We start from the raw sequence: 23,280 nt of genomic DNA, 5'->3' as shown, positions 1-23,280 counted from the left end.
ACTTTGTTCTCAGTTATTACAAAATCATTTAGCTCACTGCCAGAGTTTAATTCACCTCTGGCATTCCCCTGCCTGAATAACTCCTCATGTGTGAATGTAGATGAAAAATACTCATTTAGTTTGTTAGCTACCTCAGCAGGATCATCAACAGTTGAACCATTGATATAAAGTGGACCAATCTGATTCACTCCTTCCTTCTAGAGTTTACATAAGTAAAGATCTCTTTGCTGTTTTTATTTGCAACCTTTGCCAAAGATTTCTCGTAATCTGCCTTTGCCTGCCTAACCTCCTTTGTGACTTGGTTACAGACCAGCTTATATCTATCATAAGCTTCCGTGTCACCTGTTCATTTATATATATATCCCATGCATTTTTCTTCTCTGCCACATGTCTCATTAGTTCATCTGACATCCATTTAGGCCTAAACCTTGAACAATATTTCTTAGTTGGTATGAAAAGCCTAGTAGTTTCAAAGGTTAATCTTTGAATGCTTCCCATTTTGAATGTGTTGTTGGTAACATCATCAGTTGGTCCCACCATATAGAATTTAAATACTGTTTCAGACCATTGTAGTCATCTTTACGAAAGCAAAAACCCTTCCCTTTACCTCTGATTGTAGTTACCTGTTTGAGTAAATCCCATTTCAGCACAGTGTGATCACTGCCACCTAGTGGTTCCTTTATCTGCAGATTCTTGCATGTGAATTGTGGACAAAGCATTCTGGAATCATACTTGAAAGGTCCTAAGATGGAAAAAATTTCGAATGAATTGAGGCAGGTTACCTCTTAGTCCAAGTTTGTATAAATCTTGGAGGATTCCATATCCCCAAGTGGTTGTGAATTTTTTTATTAGGTTGAAATTTACTTTATGGTGCTTACCCATGGATCTTGCAACAAGGAGTGAAGAGATGTCCTACCTCTGCCCACTGGTTCGCAGTGATTGAATGATCTATTCCAGTGCGTAACTTTGTTTCTCGATTTTAAACCAGTGTCGGGGGGGGGGGGATCCCCTGCAACTATTTCCCCTTTTGGTGCTGCTTTAAAATCCGAAAATGATTTTCCCTCCTTTGAGGCTGGTTTTAAATTGGGAATAGATTGTGCAATCATTGTGAACCAGTGCGAAGAGCTATGTGTTGCACAGATCCATGGGTGGGCACCATAAAGTAAATTTCAACCCAATTATTAATATCAAAAGTTACAATTACAATGAGTTGTTTTTTTAACAAAAGTGTTTTGAGTGGGAGCTTCAACTTTAACGTGATATCAGTTGCAGACCTATTACGTTTGAAACCAAATTAGTGGGGTGATGTGCCATCCAGATCTTCGATGAACCTGATGAGTCTTTTAAGAACCATCTTTCCTAGGATTTTTCCTAAATAGCTGGTCAGAGTTATAAGACAATGACTTCTGGGGGGCAGAAGCATCTTTCCCTGGATTTGCTATGGCTGCCACTACTGACTGATGCCATATATCAGGGTAAACATTCTTTTCAGTGATTCTAATGTAAAAGTGTAGTAGTGTGGATATGGAGTTGAAGTTAAGGTGGCAATGCATTATGTAATAAATACCATCTGGTCCAGTAGAACTATTTCAAGAAGACTGGATAGCTTTGTCAAGTTCAGTAACTGTGAAGGGTATGTTAAAGAATTATAACTGATTTGTACTAAAGTTAACTTTATAGTCTTCATAAAGAGCTGTGGATGAGGTGGTAGCAAATGTTTCAGCCAATGCCTCTGGAATGTCAATTGGAGAAGAATTATCTTTTTCTTTTCAAGACAGGATTAATAAATCTAATCCATGCTACTTGCATTTCCTTCCTATGAATTCAGCATGCTTCAGCTTTAAGTCATTCATAGTTTATAAGATTTTCCATTGTAGAATTTCATGAAAAATATTCCATGCTTTATTTTGCTTCCTTTTGGCAAGAAAGCAATCTCTCGTCTACCAACCATTATATCGTTGTTCGATAGTATTTGATTTAGGTATTGCACTTTCAGCACCTCTAAGTAGCTGTTCTATGATATGCATAGTGACATTATTAATAGAACTAGTAAAGATCAACTGACTATCAAATTACATTATATTACAAAACTATTCCCAGTTGCCTCACTGAAAATTCCAGGTAATTTGTTGGTTGCAGACATACTCTGCACCCATCTGTATTTTGAAAATTATAGGAAAGGGATCACTGTCCCTTTCCTATAATTTGCTATGATGGTCTTTCAATACTGTCCACTCAATGATAAAATTTATGGATGAAGAATATAGGGACAAGGCCAGAGCAGAGATAGATCCTATGGGGAGGTGAATATGTGTGTGTACACCTGTGTTTAGTAATATTAGCTGCTGTTTGTCAAAGCTTACACTTTTGATTATTCACTCTCTACAATCAATGTTCAAAGAACCTCACAAACCATTTAGATCATTTATATCACGTAGAAGACATACAGGATGGGGCAACTGATTTAGTAAATTGTCAAGTTCTGCAGTGGAGCACGATATGTTTGGTGGGATATAAATGGAGATAAGGGTGAAAGTAATGCCACAATCAATGTGCATGGCTACTGATTCTAGAGATGTGCAAAGCTGGATAGGTTTGGATGGCATGTTTCTATGAATTAAAATTGCTACTCCTCTCTTGCTGGGGATTCAAGATATCTGTCATGCCTGTATATAGCATATATCCTGAGCACTGGGGAGTATAATTTGATGATAAATGTTTCCTGTAGACAAAATCTGACAGGAACATGCTGGTGTATTAAATATTTTAATTCACTGAAACTTCTACAATTCCACTGAATGCCCTATTTTCTGTCTTGTTTCAATTTTTCTCATTTTAGAAATACTAGACAACCAACAGCCACCTCATCATCAGCATATAGTAGGAGAACTATCTTCATTATCTGATTTCTCATCTATGTCCATATTTTGGTATAATTGTTTATTCCAAGAGGATTTGTATCTTTCTTCTTTGTCACTGATTCTGAATTGAGGGTACTGGTCAGGTGGCTTGGTATTAGTAGAATTTGATGTAGTCTTTGTTTTTGTTGCTTTCAGTGTCTTGCCATCCACAAGGAAAGATCTGGTCCATTGAGAAAGAAATATTTTAGTAGAAATTGCAATATCAGTCTGTGCTGAAAACTCTTTAGTGTTTTTGAGTGCACTGGTATATGATTTGGAAGGAATCACGTTCAATGTCTGTTTGTGTGCTTCTTGGTATGAGACATTTTTCTCTATCTTGTACTGTATCTTGTACTTAAACTCAAAAGACTACAATTTGGACATTGTAGTCTTTTGAGTCACACAAGGGGATAGCCTTACATGACATGCTGTTTGGGAATGCCTATACTTCTGGCATTTGAAACACTGAAATCGATTTAGAATATATAGGTGGATCTTACAAGAATGATAGCCAGCTTTTACTGCTGCAGGAAGATTTGAAATGCTGAAGGTAAGAATAATAATTCTTGTGGGGGTAAGAACACCATCCTGTTTGGTCATTATTCTTTTGGCATTGATGACACGTTGTGCTTTAAGTTCCTCAGCAATTTCTTCCTCGGGAACATTAAGGAAGTCCCATTCCAAAATAATCCTTTTAGAAATGTTTAAAGTTCTGTGTGGGGTTACAGAAATCCAAAAGTCATTTGCTTCAGAAGCTGTCTTGCCTGGTTGGGATGAGATGTTTCCAAAAGGAGATCTCCTAAGCAGTTTTTTGGCTATTTTAGGAGTACATGCTACAGCCTCTATGCCTGCACAAGAAACAGAGATAGGCTACTAGGCTTTCATTGACAATGAATGGATGATTAGGAAAGCAGGTAGATCTGGTGCAAAATCGTAATTTTTCGATTCTTTTTGGTTGCAATGATTCATGTTCAAGGTATGAGCTTATAGGCTCCACAGTCAGTGAGATTAAGGGATTCATGTTTGTTCCTTTTTGTCCTGAGTATTGGCTTTATACTCTGGTTACCAGCCCTGCCATATGGAGGCAGGAATGGTGCTATCACTGACCAAGCAATAAGAGGTTAATGGTTACCGTGTTAGAGAAGTTAGCTATATATATATATATATATATATACACACAGAAAGAAATATTTCTTTCCTTTCTTGATAAGAAGCTTACTTCTTCATTTGGAAGAAGCCAAAAATAAAATAACTTTGTAAATTGAAATACTTTAATAATCTCTTTTACCAGTTAAATGAAGGGATGATGTTTTCATATTGCTTTGGAAATCACTATGATCATTTGCTCGGCACTTGGGGGGGGGGCATCTTTATGAATGATTGTACAAACCTTGAGGGTTAGGTTTCCCATTGTCTTTAAATAAGTCCCCTGAAAATGGTTTGTGTTTAACTGGAGAGCAGTGATGTCATCAGAATTCTGGCAAATTCCCTGTAAATTCTACTGATTAAAACTTTGCTATTTTATTTTGGTGGATCAGTCATTTGACTTTTGAGGGATTAGTGCCTTCCTTTTATATATATTTCTTGAAGAAGAATGGACAACAGCTTAAGTCCATATCTTCCTCAGCAAAAATTTCCAGGGTTGACTAATCAAGAAGTTCTTTAACCTCTACAACCTTATGTTTTTAGCTTGCAGGCAGTGGTGGTTTTGATGGATTTTCATTACCACCGCTTTTGTTTATGTAGCAGTGGAGCAGTAGGAGTTACAAACAAGAGTAGCTGCTGACTAAGTTTTTTGTACCAGCTTCTGAGAACTCAAAAGATAGCATGTCATGGAGCCAAAAGACTAGTTGGGATGTTCATTTCAGCTGTATTCCAATGAAATGCTTCTGCAACCATCTAAGCATATGTAGGTTTCTTGGTAATGACTGGCTTTATCGCCTTTCTCACTTCTTAATATGAGATTTCAAACTCTGCTTTGGTACCTCTGGATTTCCTTTTCCTATTTCCATTGCTGGCATGTTTGGGAGTATGCTGGCGGCTCTCCTTGATAGTTGACACAGGTTTGGTTTTGTGGTCAAACATATTTGTTCTCATAATCTTAATGTAAAAACATGTTGTTGTTTGTTAGTTGTTGGCACATCGGCTTCTATGGCAATAATGCACAAAAGTTTTGCACTTTCTACTCCGATCTCTTGCAATTGCCATTCAAATTAATGTCCAATTTGATATTATTCACAAAATATTTAATTGAGAGGGGGAGTTTGATTGTATACATCGATTTACTGTGACTTTTGCTTTTTAAATCTGATTATAAAGGCCTATTAATTTTAAATAGTGGAACACTTCTAGTATATTATATTCTTCACTTAAAATGTTTTTTAGAGTAGGAGCGTTTTGAATTTTAGTTATGGATTTAAAGGCTGTTTTTCTTTCATTTGTAAAGGCTGGACAGTCTAGTAACAAATGTTTAACTGTTTGTTGCATTTGGCACTGATTACATTGAGGCGGTTCTTCTGCTCTAAGTAGATAGGAATGAGTAAGATATGTCCTCTCTTTAACCTGGCCAGGATTACTTCTTTTCGTATATCTCTTTCACTGGACTTCCATTTCTTTAAATCTGGTTTAATTTGATAGTTTATTACAAGTTTGCTCGCTCCATATTTTTTGCCATTGTTTCTTGTATTTCATTGTTCCTGTACAAATGTATTTTGATGTTATGCTTGTAACATAACATCAAAATATGGTACTTTGGTTGAAGGAAGGGTGCCTGTTGCCATTTTTGCAGCATGGTCAGCTTCCTCATTTCCTTTAATTCCTGTATGTCCAGGGATCCAACAAAAGATTATGTTTTGTTTTCTTTTAAGGAGCTTATTCAGAGTCATTCAGAGTCGCTTGAATTTGTCTTAGAGTTGGATGGAGATTCTTTGTGTTGCACTGTATTGTTTGAATTACACTGAGTGAGTCTGTGAAGGTCAGACTATGAGGTAACTTTTGGTGCCATATTCGGTCTATTGCTAACTTCACTGCCTGTAGTTCAGCTGTGAAGATGCTACATTCTGTTGGGAGAATTTGGGTTATTCCAGTATCAGAGAAAACTGCTGCTGCGCCTACTTTTGTATCGGTTTTCGATCCATCTGTATATATTTGAGCATATTGTGGATATTTCTCTAGATATGCAGCATATAGTCATTAAGGCTGCTTCCTGGTAGGGAATGTCTTCCCCAAGATTGAAAGTAGGTATCACAGATTGGTGATGTTATTTCCCAGGGGAAGGGGGGGGGGGGCTTGGTGCGTTTCGTATGATGACTAATTTGTTGAAATCAAGAGACCAAACTGGAAGTAGCTCCTTGATGCGTACGTTTGCTGGTTTATTTGCTATTGGAAGTACTCTGTACAAATGTTCCCATATTGGTGGATATAATTTTAATTATAATTTTGTACACAGGATGATTTGGAATACACTTTCTTTTAGCTGCATAGGATAGTAGGAGTTCTTGTCTTCTGAGGTGGAGTGGAGGTTCATAGGCTTCAGCATAGATACTTTGAACCGGAGAAGTACAAAAAGCTCCTAGAGCTATACATAGTGTATTATGGTGTATAGGGTCTAACCATCTTAAGGCGCTGGGTCGTGCAGAGCTATAAACTGGTGCCCCGTAATCAAGTCTGGATTTTATCAAGGTTCTATAAAGATGTAACTGTTCTATAAAGGTGTACCTGTTTGCTCCCCACGTTGTTGAAGATATAACTTTCAGAATATTCAATTTCTTTACACAGTTTGTTCTAAGACATTTTATGTGATCTAAAAAGGTCAGTTTCTTATCAAGGGTTAGTCCAAGAAAAATTGTGCTGGATGTTATTGGGATTAGTTTTTCTCAGAGGTTTAGTTCTGGGTCTGGGTGTAAATTTATTTTCCGACAAAAGTGTATTCCAACTATCTTTTGTTTAGAGTCTGCAGTTGGCACTCTATTGTTTGCATATTTTGTGAGTGACAAGAAATGCTGAAATCTTCGCCGTAAAGTGCTGCATCTACGATACTTGGTATTTTTTCAGCTATTGAGTTGAATTTTATGGCAAAAAGGGAGGGTAGAACTGAGGACTGATCCCTGTGGTACTCCTTGTATAAAAACCTGTGGATAGTGTGGTTAATATCATAACTTGGAAAGTTCGTTGTTGCAAAAAATTATGGATATATATTGGGAGATGTCCTCTCATCCCAAATTTATAGATGTCTTTAAGTATTCCATATCGCCATGCTGTGTCGTACGCCTTTTCTAAATCAAAAAATATTATTACTAGATGTTGCTTTCTTATGAAGGCATTTCTTATGTTGTTTTCTGCTTTTATCATTAAGTTTGGAGTGCACCTGTTCTTTCTGAAACACATTGAGCTGTGTTTAGTAAGTTATAGGTTTCAAAAAACCACATTAATTCGGCATTTACCATTTTTTCAAGTATCTTTCCAAGGCAGCTAGTTAAGGCTATTGTGCAATAGTGGTTGGGATTTGTGGGATCTTTATTTGGTTTTGGAAAGGCTAAGACTATTGCATGACGCCACTGATCTGGAAAGGAATTTTCTAGGTATATCCTGTTATACAACAAGAGTAATGATATCGATGATTTCTCATCTAATTGTTCTACCATCATGTATACTATTTCATCTGGACCCACTGCACTTTGCCTCGTCTCAGAAATGACTTTATGAAGTTCTCTGAGAGTGAAAGGTTGGTTATAGGCTTCTCTACTTTTACTGGAGAAATTTAATTTCTATGTTTCTGTATTTGCCTTATGTTTTTGGAAAGCTGGTTCATAGGAGCTACTGCTTGATATTTTTTCAAATGTTCTACCAAGAGCATTGGCTGTATCTTCAGGCTTTGATATATCTTTTCCATTCCATTTTATAAATGGAGGAGAAATTCTTTGGTATTTGTTGTTTATTTTATTTATTTTGTCCCAAACCTTCCTGCTGTCTGTTTTTCTAGTAATTGTAGAAGCAAAACGAATCCATGATTCTTTTTATGCATCTGACATTTGCCCTTGCTTTTTTGAAATGCATCAGGTTAGTTGTGGTAGGGTATCTTCAGAAATTATTCCATGCCTTGATTTTCTTTCATTTTGCTAGAGTACATTCATCATTCCACCACAGCTTTGGATGTACAGGAAACTTTGAAGAGGTTTTTGGTATTGTTTGTTCTACTGCATGGAGGAGTTTATCAGTTACATATTTCACTGCAGAGTCAATCGAATCCTGTTGTATTTGTTGTTCTTCTAATATGGCCAGCTGCTTATATCTTGCCCATTTTGCTTTATCCAATCTCCACTTTGGAGTTCGTTTCGGTTGACAAGGGGTTGGTTTGTTTGAAGTAATCTTTACTGGGAAATGATCACTGCCTAGTGGATCATTGTGAACTGCCCACTCCAGTAGAGGGTATAATGATGGAGTGCATATAGAAAGGTCTATTGCTGTACTAGTTTCTGTGGATAGACGTATATACATCGGTGTCCCATCATTTAAGAGTATAAATTGAGCTTATCTAGTAGTTTTTCTATAATTTGACCTCTTTTATCTAGGTTTTCATTTCCCCATAGAGGATGATGACCATTCATATCTCCCATGATAAATAAAGGAGGTGGTAGTTGGACTACCAGGTTTTCTAGATCTGTATAGCTTATATCTTAGTTTGGTGGCAGGTACATGGAGGCAATTGTTATATGATAGTTTACTGCTATGACCTCTAGATTAGTCTACACGGGAATCTGTTGGGTAGGTATAATAGAGTTTACTAAGATTGCTACTCCTCCATGTGCTGTATTGTTGGTAATCCTGTCCTTTCTGCATATATTGTAATGTTTTAGTGTAATTTTATTCTGAGGTTTAAGATATGTTTATCTGAGGTTTATTGCAAACATAGAATAATTAGATTTTACTGTGATAGGAGATCGTGGATATCTTCAAAATTGCTGTGAAATCCTCTACAGTTCCACTATAAAAATGTAATCATTGGTTTTGTTAGTATTTTCAGTTTGTTTTCTTGAGGTTGTTGGCTTAGGGTTCTCTGTTTTTTGTCTTCATTTTTTAGGGAAGTATGGCTTTCCGGTGTCCATCTCTTCTTCCTCAGCAAAAATTTCTAGTATTGTTTCTTCCATCTGATTCTTTTCTTCTACTTCCATGTTATCCATTTTATTCCAATTTACTTCAGTGGTTCTATTTTGTTTTGTGGATTTGCTGGTTTCTCTGGTTGGTGGTATCGTAATGGGCGAGTTTATTGCCTGTTCTGCTTTTTGTTTTGGTTTTGGGTCAATGAGCAGCGAGCGAGCCCAAATTGAAATGGACTTTTTTGATGGAATCGTTAATTCTGTCTGTGTTTCTATTGTTTTATAAGTTTGTGTTACTTGTGCATAAGATGGTCTATTTGTTCGTTGTGACTGTATTGTTCTTTTAGCTTCTTGATATGTTACATTGTTTTCCACTTTATATTTCTGTATTCTCTTTTCTCTCTTCCACTCTTTACATTCTTTTGAGTAGGCATTATGTTCTCCTCTGCAGTTGGGATATCTTGAATTTTGTGCTGTGCAGTCTTGTTGAGTATGTTCTTGTGACCCGCATTTTGCACAGATAGCAAAACTTCTGCACACTGCTTGAGAGTGTCCATACTTCTGACACTTAAAACATCAGACAAGATTTGGAATATATGGTCTCAGTGGGCAGTTTAGATATCCACTTTTTGGTGGTTTTGGAGTGTTGAAGGTCAGAATTATATTCCTCGTAGACATAATTTCTTGATCTCTTTTAATTGTTATTCTTTTGACTTGAATAACCCCTTGATCTTTCAGCTCTTCTTTGATTTCATCTTCAGGGACGTTGAGGAGATCCTATTCAGTAATTACTCCTCTCAAGGTATTCAAGGGTGGAATGGGGAATAACTGTTATTGGAATATCTCTAAATGTTTTTGTGTTCATTAAATGCTCAGCTTGTTTTTGGTTTGTCATCTCTACTAGCAGATCCCCTGATTTTAGTCTTCTGACTGCTTTTGGGGAACTAGCTATGCTTTTAAGAGTTTTTTTGAATTCTGAAAGGTGACAAACCTCCGATCGGTTGTTCATTCTTAGAATGAATAACTAGAAACAGTGGTGACTAGAGGAAGATCCTCTGTTCTTTGTCTCTTAGCTGTATATGAATCCATTTGATCTAGTTTGAGTAGCAGAAACATGGTCATGTTTGCTCCTTTTGGCCCTTGGCTGGAGGACTTTTCCACCAAAATTTCCGGCCCCGCCATGGGGAGGCAGGGGCAGTGCCGCTAAGAGGCCAAGTGGTTTAGTGCTACTAAAAATATATGAAAAAGGAAAGGAAAGGTGAGTTTCCTTTCTGCATTCTGACTTGTAGTTTTCAAGTATGGAACTGTTTATAAATGAAACTGCTGAGGGAAAGACAGGAACTTAAACATAACGTTATTCACTTATCAAGGGCACTCTAAGTCGCAGTAATGTTGTTTGGCCTAAAAAAAAAACGCTTGGCACCCAGCGCCTGTAAAAACATGACCACCTATTCAACGATGGGGTATGTCCTCTTGCTGCTACAGGTGAACTCTACAAGGCATTTCAGTATTGCAGGAGGTAGGTTGTACCATGTCACCAGGATTGCATCCTGTAGTATTTGTAGGTCTGCACCTTGCACCTTCAAGATGGTGGGACTGTTAGTAATCCTGGGTATAATTTTTTTTTTTTTTTTTTTTGGTAGTTGTTGGCGCATAGGCTTCTGTGGCCATAATGCACCTCCCAGGATTTTTGCAGTACTTTGATCCAAGATCGAGACGGGAATCGAACCCACGACCTTTGGGTTGCCAGGCAGGTACTTTACCCACCCGGCTAGCCAGGTCGGCCCTGGGTATAACCTCCATGCGTAAGTACATGGTGGGTGACCACCCAGGTGTGAACCGACGTAAGCAGGGGTCGAGGTGTGGCGCCCACACCACATGGAAGAATGCCACCCCTCTATGTTACCAGGCAGTACTAGGTGGTAGATGACTCATCAACAGGTGCAATACCACCACTTTGCGTAATGGAGGCTTGAAGTGGTGGAACCCATGTTTAGCCTCTAGAGCTAAGTTCCGGTCAACCCTTCCCTATCTCTTCCATCATACAGTATGATTGATGACTTTTGAGGTTATGATGAACATCGTGGCGAGATTCAATATTCCTTACATTTCGAGGGTACAGCTCTAAAATAGTGTTCGCAGGCCGGCCGGTAGTTAGTACACCGGACCGAACCTGTTGGTAACTCTCTAGGAGACTTCCGGATCAGCTAGTGTATAATCTTGCTACCTCTACTCTGCCAGATGGTGAATGGAGGGAGTCCGAGTAGTGTGTATGCGGGGAGCATTGTCGAGGCCACGTTATGTCAAGGATCTGGGAATATTTTTACCGTGTGTACGCAATATCCAAAAATTTCATTACTTCATACAGCATGTCCCACCCACTTTTTCTTACTATTGAATACACCACGAATTGTCAAACTAATAGAGCAAGCTTATCTGCGAAAAGATCTAAACCTCCCAAGCACTTCCTAATTCATTTCACAAATATACGTGGTCTTAATTCTAATCTCAATGATGTCCATTTCCACTTGCAGTCTGCCAAACCCAATGTACTTTTTTTCAGACAGAATCTCAGTTATCGGTTGATTCGACTACTAAACTCAGATACCCAAATTATTCGCTGTATGATTCCTTTTGCCTCAAAGGTGGTACTTGTGCATATGTCCATTCTGATATTCCCTGTCAGAGACTTGGCAATTTGGAATCTCCTCTCTTTGATCTTTTCGGGCTCAAAATCTCTCTACCTCACTGTGTCAAATTCATCTGTTGTCTCTACCATTCTCCCAATTCCACTAATCACTTGGAGCTCTTTGACTTCCTCTCTTTGCAACTTGACTTTCTCCAGTCCAACTTTCCTAACAGAGAGGTAATTTTCCTTGGTGATTTTAATGTTCACAACTCCAGCTGGCTTCCGTTTTCTAGTCACACCGACCCAGCGGTTCGAGATGCTGAGGCTTTTGCAATTACTAATGACCTTGCACAGATTGTTCATTTACCTACAAGAATACCAGATAATCCTAATCATACAGCCAACACGCTTTATCTTTTTCTCACAAACAACCCTTGTAAGTACAGTCGAAGTGAGAGGTCCTTTAGGCACTTCAGATCACAACTTGGTGATTGTCTCTTCTCCAATGGAGCCTTTATCTCATGGCTATTCCCAACCTTGTGTTGTTTGGCATTACAAGAATGCAAAATAGGGTGACCAGCGAGATTTCTTTTCTTCTTTTCCTTGGTCGGATTACTGTTTAAAAACTTCTGATGTCAACGTTTGCTCAGATCGTGTCAGTGAAATTAGTCTTGCAGGAATGGAATCCTTTATCCCACACTCCACTTTAAAATCTCGTCCTTTATCTAAACCTTGGTTTTCTTATAAATGTGCTAAGGCTATTCAAGAGAAGAATGTTGCATATCGTAATTGGCTTATTTCTAATTCTCCAGTTTCATTTTCTGCATATACCAAAGCTCGCAACAATTGTAAAGCAGTTCTAAATCAATCCAAACTAGAGTTTGAACAGACTAAGAGTAGAAAACTTGCTTCTTGCCTAATGGTAGCCGAGCATTCTGGTCTCTTGCCAAAGCTATTAGCCGCAAATTTTGCCCAGCTCTGCTCCCACCTCTGTATAAACCAGATGGTTCTGTTGTCACTTCGGCCAAGGATAAAGCTGACCTGCTAGCATCCCATTTTTCTTCCAACTCATGTATTAATGATCTTGGTAAATCACCTCCCACCATTCCCAACACGCTCCATTCTATGCTCCCTGTGTTCTTCCGTCAAAAGGATGTCAGAAGGATTTTGACGAATCTTGATGCTAAGAAAGCTCCAGGTCCCGATGATATTTCTCCACTTGTTCTCAAAACTTGGACTCCTGAACTTACTCCTATTCTTTGCTGCCTTTTTTCACTTTCTTATTCCAAAGGTGTTTTTCCTTCTGCTTGGAAATTTGCTCATATCCAGCCAGTTCCTAAAAAAGGGTGACAAATCCCTCCCATCCAATTATCTTCCCATTGCAATTACTTCTACTCTTTCTAAACTAATGGAGAAATCAATTAACCGTCAACTCTTAAACTACCTAGAAAATACCTAGTCTGATCAACGATCGCCAGTATGGATTCTGTCAGTGTCGATCCACTGGTTATATATTCTGGCTTATGTTACCCATTTATGGACTAATTCAATGGAAAGATTAGGTGAAACAGAAGTAGTTGCTCTTGACATCTCAAAGGCTTTTGATCGTGTTTGGCATAAAGGTCTTCTAAACAAGCTTCCATCTTATGGTTTGCCAACTGTTTTTAGTAATTGGTTATCCAGTTTTCTCTCTGATTGCTCACTGAGGGTGATGGTAGATGGCTCTCTGTCTTCTAACTTCTCCATTAATGCCGGTATCCCCCAAGGTTCAGTTCTTTCCCCCAGTCTTTTCCTCTTGTATATTAATGACATTCTTCCATTGACTGGAAATCCTATCCATAGTTTTGCCGATGATAGCACATTGCATTCCACTTTCCATTTTGAGAAACCTTATCCTGCTCAATCAGCTTCAATTTCTCGAAAATCTGCTGTGTTGTTGTTGTTATTTGGTTTTAGGAGCATTAGCAACTAAGGCCATATTGCTCCGGGAACATGCGGTGGTCATTCCATGACTTTTTCGCATCCTCCGTATTAGGTGGTGACGGGCTCGAACCCTGGTCTAATCAAGAAGCATGTGCCACGCACTGCTGCTCCTTCCCACCTGGCTACGGAGGCGCCTTCTAAAATCTGTTACCAATTCCTTAAATGCCAATCTTCAGGTAATTCTCCAGTGGGGCAAAGACAACTTAGTTTATTTCAACCCTTCTAAAACTCAGTCTTGTCTTATATCTCGCAAAAAGGATTCTTCTGCTCCTATGCTTATCTTTAGTGACACTCCGATTTCTAGGCAAAATGATATATCTCTTTTGGGGATTACCCTGACTTCTAATCTCTCTTGGCACAAGCACATTACAAATATTGCTTTCTCTGCCTCTAAAAAACTTGGTTTTCTCTTTTGCTCTCAGCATTACTTTTCTTCCAAACAGCTGCTCACTCTGTATAAATCGCAAATCCGCCCTGCCATGGAATATTGTTCCACATCTGGGGTGGTGCCCCCAAAACCTCTCTCAGGCTTCTTGATTCCATTCAGAAGAGGGCAATTAGGTTAATTAATGATTCATCTTTAACAAAGTCTCTCCACTCGCTGTCTCATAGATGTACTGTTTCTGCTGCATGCCTCTTCTACAGATACTTCCATGGGCACTGTTCTTCTGAATTGGCTTCTATAATTATCGCTCTCTCTTTCAAAAAGTCCGAACACGTGCTGCCACCAGCCAACATCCATTTACTGTCCAACTTCAAACTCACAGAACCAACTTTTTATCTTCCTCATTTATTCATTCAACTGCCGGTTTCTGGAACAACCTTCCTTCATCCGTATTTCCTGAAAATTACAGTCTACAGAAGTTGAAGTCAATATCAATAAATATCTTCTTTCGTCTTCTCAACCTCCAACCCAAGCACAGTAATAAGTACTTTCTAATACCTCTCGTGTGTGGGGTTTACATAAAAAAAAAAAAAAAAAAAAAGGTCTGCATTTTGATCCTCCACCAGTACATAGTGGAGGATTCCAATGTTGGATCTGTCAATCCATGTAATCTCAGAGATGTTCTATGAGATTCCTATCTGGTGAATTTGGCAGCCAGGGTAGCACCTGAAAGTCACTTTCATGTACGGTGAACCACTCTTGAACGATATCAACAATATGGAGGGTGCATTATCCTTCTGTAACACAACTGCGCCATTCCAGAAGAATCACACAAAGGAGTGTACCTGATCATCTCCAATGGATAGGTAGTTTTTAGTATTCAGAGTGCAGTGTAGTGGTATGCAGGCTCCATGAGATTTGAAGGAAAACATCCCCGGCACGCTAAAATAATGCTAACACTTGTCTGTTTCTGTTGGACCAGAATATCAGAATGATTTTTTTTCTCCTCAGTTTGTATTAGTATTAGCATGGCAAATAATGCAAGAAAGCAAGTTTATACAGCATCAGCAAAATAAAAAAAATAAAAAAAACTTCCCACATCACCTGTCCATCCCTTTCAATAGTTTGTCTTGTTCTTCCTTGAATTTATTCAAACTTTCCAATTCCACAACAATGGATGGAAGCAAAAATCAACTGCCCATTGACTGAAGACAACTTCTGCACATCTATTCTGCAACCATCCTTCCTCATTTTGAATTTATGCCACCTCATGTGTATAGTCTGAGCAAGAGGAAGAATTCCATCAGCATTGAGTTTGTTAAAGCATTCAAAGCCTTAAACACCTGAATCATATCACCTTGCAAGTGGGTAGTCTCCAGATTGTTGTTGTTATTTGGTTTTTAGGAGCATTAGCAACTAAGGCGGCCATATTGCTCCGGGGATATGTGGTGGTCATTTCCTGACCTGTCCGCATCCTCCGTATTTGGTGGTCACGGGCTCGAACCCCGGTCTGGTCAATGTGCTACGCACTACTGCTCCTGTCCACCTGGCTACGGAGGAGCCTAGTCTCCAGATGCTATAACTTTCAGAACAAACCTTTCTTAGTAAGAGTACCCTTTTGTTGGCTTCACCAATCTCACTACTCTTCTCTGTACCCATTTACAGCAGCTCTACATCCTTCTTAAAAGAAGCTGCAGACCTGTATGCAGAACTCAAGATGTGGCTTGACCATTGCTTTATACAATGGGATAATCACCTCCTTATCCCTTGTAGCAAAATTCTTTTATATCATTAACAGAACTCCATGAGCTATCCTAGTAGCCTATCTGCACTGCTCAGAGTTGGTTGCCGTACTCTCCTATCCATACAACATAGTAGATAATGTGTTTCATTGAAAAAGGCAACTTTCTTCCAATCATCCATATGGAGGAGGATTCAGGATTTGGTGAACTGGGGTCTTGGAAACACCCTGGTCATACCATGGTTAAAGTCTATGATAAGCCTTTCCTCTCTTTTCTGTCATTTGGCTTGAACAAGGTGGGAAAGCTTACATTCACCATGATCATCAATCAGCAATGGATGCTGGCCTGCTTTGTCCACTATCCATCCATGCTTGGAATGCCTTAACTACAGCATCCCACAAACAACTCACAAGATTCATTGGTTTCTGTAATGCTGCCACCTTTAAACCAGTACATGACAATCATCCATTTTTAAAAGTTCATCAAATCATGTCCCTTGCCCACGTCAATCAAGTAATTCACATGGAATACATGCCATGAACCTGCAGTATCACACTTTTTGGTTCTCGCCATAAAAGAGCTAAATTTAAAATAAAAAAATCTAATTACATCCAAAATTTAACTGTTTGGAGGTCCACTTATTTGCAAATAAACTTATATTTAATGATTTGTAATCATAGCTGTACTCAATAATTATGGATTATGGGTGAGCTGTTGTTGCTTAAGGAATGTGAGCATTCCTCTCTCTCTCTCTCTCTCTCTCTCTCTCTCTCTCTCTCTCTCTCTCTCTCTCTCTCTCTCTCTCTCTCTCTCTCTCTCTCTCTCTCATGCATCCCCCAGCCTAGAAAAATGTGCAGACATTACCCCAGGGGCTCACATCTGGTGAGTAAGGGCTTGGCACACCCAGGGTCCTGAGCTGGATTTCATCATTCTTCTCTTTCTTGGTGATTTCCTTTTACTACTCTCTCTCTTAGGGTAACTCGGGAATTTTTTTTGGCTGGTGCAGCATAAGCCTCAGGCTTCCTTGCACCATATAGCTAATAATAATAATAATAATAATAATAAAGTAAACAAATATATTTAAAGATATGTATAAAATTTTGTGGACATCAGGAATGGGCCATGATATTGTCAAGGGAGATGTCTTTATGTGTGCTCAATGTAAGGAGTGTGAGGAAGTTAGGCGCCAACTCAGCATTGTTATGAGCCTTTATAAGAGCTTGAAGAGCAGGGTAGATGCCCTTGGAGGATTTAAATTGGTAGGCCTATCAAGCTCTCAGCTGCCCACATCAATGCCAGAGTCACTTGATCCTCAGGCAACACAGCAGCAATCCCCAAGGCAGAATAGAATGCACTGGTCCCACAAGAACTAGATGTTGTCGGTGATTCTATTGTCAGGAAAACAGAGACTATATTGTGCAAATAGGATAAGTGGAAGATTACCAGGGTATGTCTGCCAGGGGCAAAAGTTGATGATATTGTAGAGCAGATATCATCTTTTAGGGGCACAAAAGGTGATACTGTTTTATACATTAGCACTAATGACATTAAGAGTAGGAGAACTGCAGAATTACTTAACAAGTACAGGTTAATGTTGAAAAAAAAAGTCAAGTTGTAGAGCAGATAACACATCCTTCAATCCGGACACGTAATGTGGTAAACTGCATTATGTGCCTGGATTGTGGGGATGTGTTATGTTGGTGAGACTACCAGGAGTTAAAGATCATGTTTCAGAACATGAGGTGGCCCTCCACGCTGCTAACTTTGAACGTTTTGCTGTTGCTGAACATTATTGGGTTCAAGCATCATAACCTTGATCCCTGATGCAACACTGAAACCGTCAGCTATTCATGTGACTACTGCCAGAACTCATGGCTTAAAGCGCTGTACATAGTCAGCTGTAACAGTACTATGAATCATAATAGGGAGCGCACATGCACCCTATTATGGAGTCTGCCATACTGCAGCGCGATGAACACTGCCATTCCTTAACTATTCCGGCACTGGAGTTATGACTTGTGATTATGCCCAGTCTGCTTCTGTTATTTTATCTAATGTGTATATATATATATATATATATATATATACTCAGTACACCATTCACTGACTGCCGATGAAGGGACTCCTCTCCTCAAAAACTACTCTATTTTACTGCTTTTTACTTATATATTTTATGCTTTTAATCGCTATTAACACATTTTATATCTGTTTTAGTATTTTATGTATATATCTATTGTTTATTTTTGTTTATTACTGGTTTAAATTAAACTTTATTTTAATAAAGTTTAATTTAAACCAGTTTGTCGGTCATTACTAGAAAGTATATACTGAAAAATAAGAATCAAAAAGCAAAAATATAGGGGAGAATCTTATAAGGCGATTAAAAAGACACAAAATGCATGGTAGTATATTATTGGTTTTCTTTTGGTTATTGGTTATTATTAAAAACAAAATAAATGTTGAAAGTGTCTTCATTCCTGGATGTAAGAACAAACTCTTTTTATCATGCTTGATAAAACTTGGCATAATGTTTGAAAGTTATCAAAAATTTCTTATTGAACATTGACATTGAATTTTCCCAATTCATGAATGTTATTGGTGAGTACAGTAGTGCTCCATTTAAATAGTCTGAAATATAAAAATCTGTGGAATCGCAGATGTTCAATTATGAGCACTGAGAAAATAACATGCTCCTTTCATTTTTAACTAAATCATTGCTATCACTGAAACAAATCATCGAAAGGTAACAACAACAACTGGAATCTGTGAATGCCTAGTCTGCTACTGTAGTGTTAGAATAAATTCCATAAGGCTTTCAATGATAAATTAATGGTTACAAATTGGCTCGTGAATTTTGAATCACCCTGTAGAAGTGCATATTTAGATGGTTTTTACTTTGATAAAGTGAATTTTTTTTTTTTTTTGCAAGATTTAAGTTTTGCAAATCTTTACAACATTTACAAAATGTAAATTCAAGTTAAAGATCTTGTAAAGATCTACAAGGCAATTTTCATTTGAAACTTGTATGAGCAATATACACTCAAAAGAGATATTTTAAGGCCCGTGTTTTCTTAGCATCATATAAACAAATATTTGAAATAAAAATGGGGGGGGGGGGGAATTCACAAAAGCAAAAAATTATGGAAAAAACTCAAGAGCATGGAAGGCTGCATCACATTAATAAGAAAATTCTGATATTAATGTTGATATCAAGAAACATTTTATTTTTCTGAATGTACAACTTAAAACAGTTAAAATTTACCTGTTTCAGAGTTCATGTGAAAAAACTTATCACATTCTTCATTTTGAATGCTGTATGAAACTTTTCCATATTCACTCCAATCCGAGTCAGTAGCAGATACTGTAGAAACAGGAATTCCAGCCTGAGTGTTTTCCTGCAGGGCTACTTCATACACAGTACGAGTAAAGTGGGGAGAATTACTGTTGGTACCAAGAACTGTTACATGCACATTAGTTGATGTAGAATGAACACCATCAGTAACAGACACATTCAGGGAATATTTATTTTGATGATTAAACTGGTGGAGATTTGAAAGCAGAATAATCCCTGAAAGTACAAAAATAATATTAAGGAGGATGTCTGATATCTATCCCCCCCCTTTCCTTCCCTTTCATGTTTAAATATAAATTAAAAGCATAACGATAATCTAGACAGTATACCATTAAATTTGCTTTATTATTATTCAAGGTGAACATCTACATTTATTATAAAACAATATAGAATCAAATAATGCATATGGAAGATAGGTCCCATCCCACGAATTTGTTCTTTAGATGGTATGGCTTAAAGTCATACAGCAGTCTAATGGATGCATGCCCTTTTTAATAGTAAGATCCTGGAATATTTTGTGAGTTACTGCATTCTACTCTTATATAAACTTCGGCCTAACTATTCCATATAGTGTCCATCAATTTTAATTTCTTGAGGTGATTATCTACTTGGCCATACAACTCTTGTTCCATCACTTGTTTACGAACCACCCCTATCTTGCTTTCTGCCATTGAGCCCCATCAACTTGTACTGGTCAAATCAAACAACAATAGGGAATTGGGTACACAGAAAAAAGTGAAAGCTGTAAAACAACACAGTGAGCTCAAAAAAAAAAAAAAAAAAATTCCTGTTTTTACTTAAGTTGTACAGTCTGTGTACCTACTGATTTACAGAGAGTGATATGTTTAAACTACTTTTTTAGAAATCACAAAACAAAAAAAAAAAAAAATGCAGGTCTAGAGTTGTTAGACCCTGATATCTGTGTGCCTACAATTCCTAAGAAATGATCCTTTCTCTGAAAAAATTTCCATCACACTGGTCCTAGCCATATGAAAAGTAGCACTGGCCTGCCAAATCCAGTATTCTCTTTCATCAAGTTCTAGTAAGGCACAGAACTGAATAATTATGGACTGATACACCTCAACAATTACAGGAGTGTAATTGTTGAGGTGTATCAAATCCCACCACATCCCAGTTCAAACACTGCTGACTGCATGCAATGCAATTATGGTAAGTAGTGTAACAGGCAATTATGCCCCACAAGGGGGATAACTATAACTTTAACTGAAAAGTAAGGATGCCATCAGTGAGAAGGATAAAAATGCCATCAGAATTCAGTTTACTGAAGCCATTTATATCCTTAACATTCAATTAGGTCACTATGCAGAGGTTTAATTTACAGATACTACAATTCAGATAACTCCAGTTCTTGGTAAGAATAGTTTTTTGCCATTAATCTTGTTGTGCCTTTTACACCCTTTCCAACAGAACTGTCTTTCCTAAACTCAGCTTTCCAAATCCAGCAGGGACAAAGCGAATAATTAACACTTTGTCACTTCTAGCAAAGTACCTGTGTACATTATAACTCAATGAGTCATTCTAGTGGCTTGATTCCACTGTTTAGAGAACTTTACATTGGACTGCACAATTACCCCAAATTGTGTCCTTTTCAACTACCTTAGTTTAATGACATCTAAATGGTATGTTATTCCAGGATTATTGCTCAAATTCGGCACTTTGCATTTATAAATGTAAAATCTCAACTGCCATTTCTCAGGTGATCTGCCTAGTTTATCTAGGTCTTCTTTAAATAGCATCCACAAGTGGGGGAGTCGGGTCAAACCCTGACTGCTGCAGTACCCACACTCATCACATTTGTCTACGAAGAGCAGCAGCCATTAACAACCATTCTGTTTCCTGCTACTTAAGTTCTGAAAATTGCAGCTTCTGCAATTTGCAGAAGCTATGTCTTTTTGAATGGATTGAGCGAGCTCAATGCAAATGGGATTCTTCCTCTTGCTCAGATTACTCACCTGAGGGGCATAAATCCAAATTGAGGAAAGACAATTGTAGAATAGATGTGCAGAAATTCGCCTTTAGCCAGTGGGTGGTTGATAGTTGGACCAAACTTCCATCTGTTGTAGAGTGTGTTTAGTGTCAAACGCCACCAGGGGTTTCCCCCATCTCTGCATGCTATACATTGTGGGTTTTAAACAGAACACTGTCAATGCCAGAGGTTTCAAAGTGTATGGATTTTGTACATGTGTAGTGTCATGTACCATTGTCCCTCTGGTCATTTAGTCGCTGGGCCCCAACATTGTCCACGCTCTGCCTCATGGAGGCAGACAAGATACACCACTATTATAGTTATTTACTCTGGCAGGTCCTGCCACCTAATTTCCTGAGATTTCAGTGGCTAGGACCTTAAAAAAATAAATAAAAAATAATAATAAATAAAAAAATAATAAATAAAAAAATGTAATAATAATAAATAATAAAAAAATAAAATAAAATAAAATAATAAAAATAAATAAATAAATAAAATAATAGTAATAAATAAAATAAATAAAATAATAAAAATAAATAAATAAATAAAAAATAATAATAAAAAAAAACCATTATAGATAAGGGTCAGCCAAAAGGAGTACTACTTATGTGAATAGATGTTATTAAGTTTTTGGGTGTAGGGCTCAAGCAATTTAACAATGGTTCAGTAGTAATTATAAGTAAGGGAGAGGGGTGGGGAGACTGAAGGATGGGGGGGGAGACAGGAATAAGGGGTCCATAGAGAAAATGGCCCCCAAATCAGGGGAGCAGGCCCTCCACCAGAAGGAAGAGAGGGGCGGCGAGGGGCCCAGAAGTCACCTCCACCTCCCACCCGGGGAGCGGAGGCAAAGGGCCACGCAAGGGAGCGTGGCTAAAAATAAAAAAAACACTGCATGGAAGGGAGGGAAAAAATGTCTCCTCCCCCCTGCCAGGGGTTTGGGAATTAAAATTGAATAGGGTTAGAGCACCCTATTCAAATCGCCCAATAGCATTTGGCAGCAGAAGTGCAATCTGTCCAGTTGTCCCAGTCTGATCCCAGTAGGGATCAGACCAATTATAAGGTCATTCGTGGGATAAATCCCATCCATGCAGTCTGGTGTTTGGAGTCCATCTGTGGTTTGTGAGGTCCAAGGTATTAATCTTGAGCGGGTTCCTTCGCTACCTTGGGTTGGGTCCTGCGAGTCCTTTATTATGCTAGTTCAGTCCCAAAGGAAAGTCTTGTATCTGGGTGAGAGCCAGTTTGGTTAGGTCCAAGCATGGTTAGTTTTGTCGTAGTGCCTGTTCTTGATCCCTGTAGATAGCAATAAGTGTCCTCCTTCGGGTGAACAGTCCCTGGGCAAATTTTGTCAACTCCTAATACTCCTCTTGCGAGTCCAACAGGTTTGATTCCCTGTCGCGAGGGATGTAAGTCAGTTTTGTTGTCAGGAGGCAGTGGAGATCCTCATAGTTTTCACAGTTGTACATTATGCGAGACCATGTCTCCACTTCCCCACAGACACAGTGGGGGATCGTTTACTAATTTAAAACTGTTTAATTTGGCATTCAGGGCCCCATGACCTGTTAAAAGATACGTAGTGTACAGTCCAGGGTGAAACCATGATGGTGCTTTTGGGTATAATCTTCCAACATTAGGCAGAAATTTCCTCGTTATTTCCCCTTTTGTGGATTCTGACCACCTATTCTGCCAAACCTGCTGCAGGTGGGTGGCGAGTTTTGTTTTCTCTCTTTTCAGGTTTCCTGTAGGGTCAATGGAGTGGCCCAGGAAGGTACAGGGAAGCCCTTTTGCGAGATGCTGCACCATGGCACAATGCACCACCACCTCAAGGACAAGGGGGAGTGCTCCTGCCAGAACCTGCAGAGCATGTGTACTCACAGTGCAGCAGGCCTGTGTAATAGAGAGGAGTATTGTCCGCTGGATGGAATCTAGTGTCCGTCTGTTAACTGCAGTAGTTGCTTTCTGGAACCAGATGGGTGATGCATAAGTTATGGCTGGTATAAATGTCGTTTTGTAATACAGTCCCAAGGTGTGCCTCTTGAGTCCCCAATCCCTTTTAGCTATTCTTGCAATGAGGGCAGAATTGGCTGGTATGATTCGGGTGGCTTCATAGGATTTTTTAGAATTAATTTGATGCTGGCCATTTTCCAGTCGGTTGGAAAGACTCCAGTCTTCAGGCATGTGTTGAAGAAGTTTAGTAAAATCTGCGGAGA

The 23,280-nt window shown here is 38.5% G+C and overlaps 1 protein-coding gene across 1 annotated transcript in view; it reads right to left on the bottom strand.

Moving 5' to 3' along the window:
* Nucleotides 1–23,280, bottom strand: part of LOC150076295 (fat-like cadherin-related tumor suppressor homolog) — a 780,225-nt gene that overhangs the window by 320,680 nt on the left and 436,265 nt on the right. Inside the window, exon 16 of the mRNA XM_090387312.1 lies at nt 18,997–19,302. Within this exon, the coding sequence (XP_090243438.1) occupies nt 18,997–19,302 (306 nt within the window). The remainder of the gene's footprint in view (nt 1–18,996; nt 19,303–23,280) is intronic.

Source organism: Mastigoproctus giganteus, chromosome 13 (assembly GCF_048544385.1).
Source record: "Mastigoproctus giganteus isolate SK-2022 chromosome 13, ASM4854438v1, whole genome shotgun sequence".
In the NCBI taxonomy this organism is placed as follows: Eukaryota; Metazoa; Arthropoda; class Arachnida; order Uropygi; family Thelyphonidae; genus Mastigoproctus; species Mastigoproctus giganteus.
The sequence above is the reverse complement of the archived record's forward strand: the minus strand, read 5'-3'. Positions and strand labels throughout refer to the sequence as shown.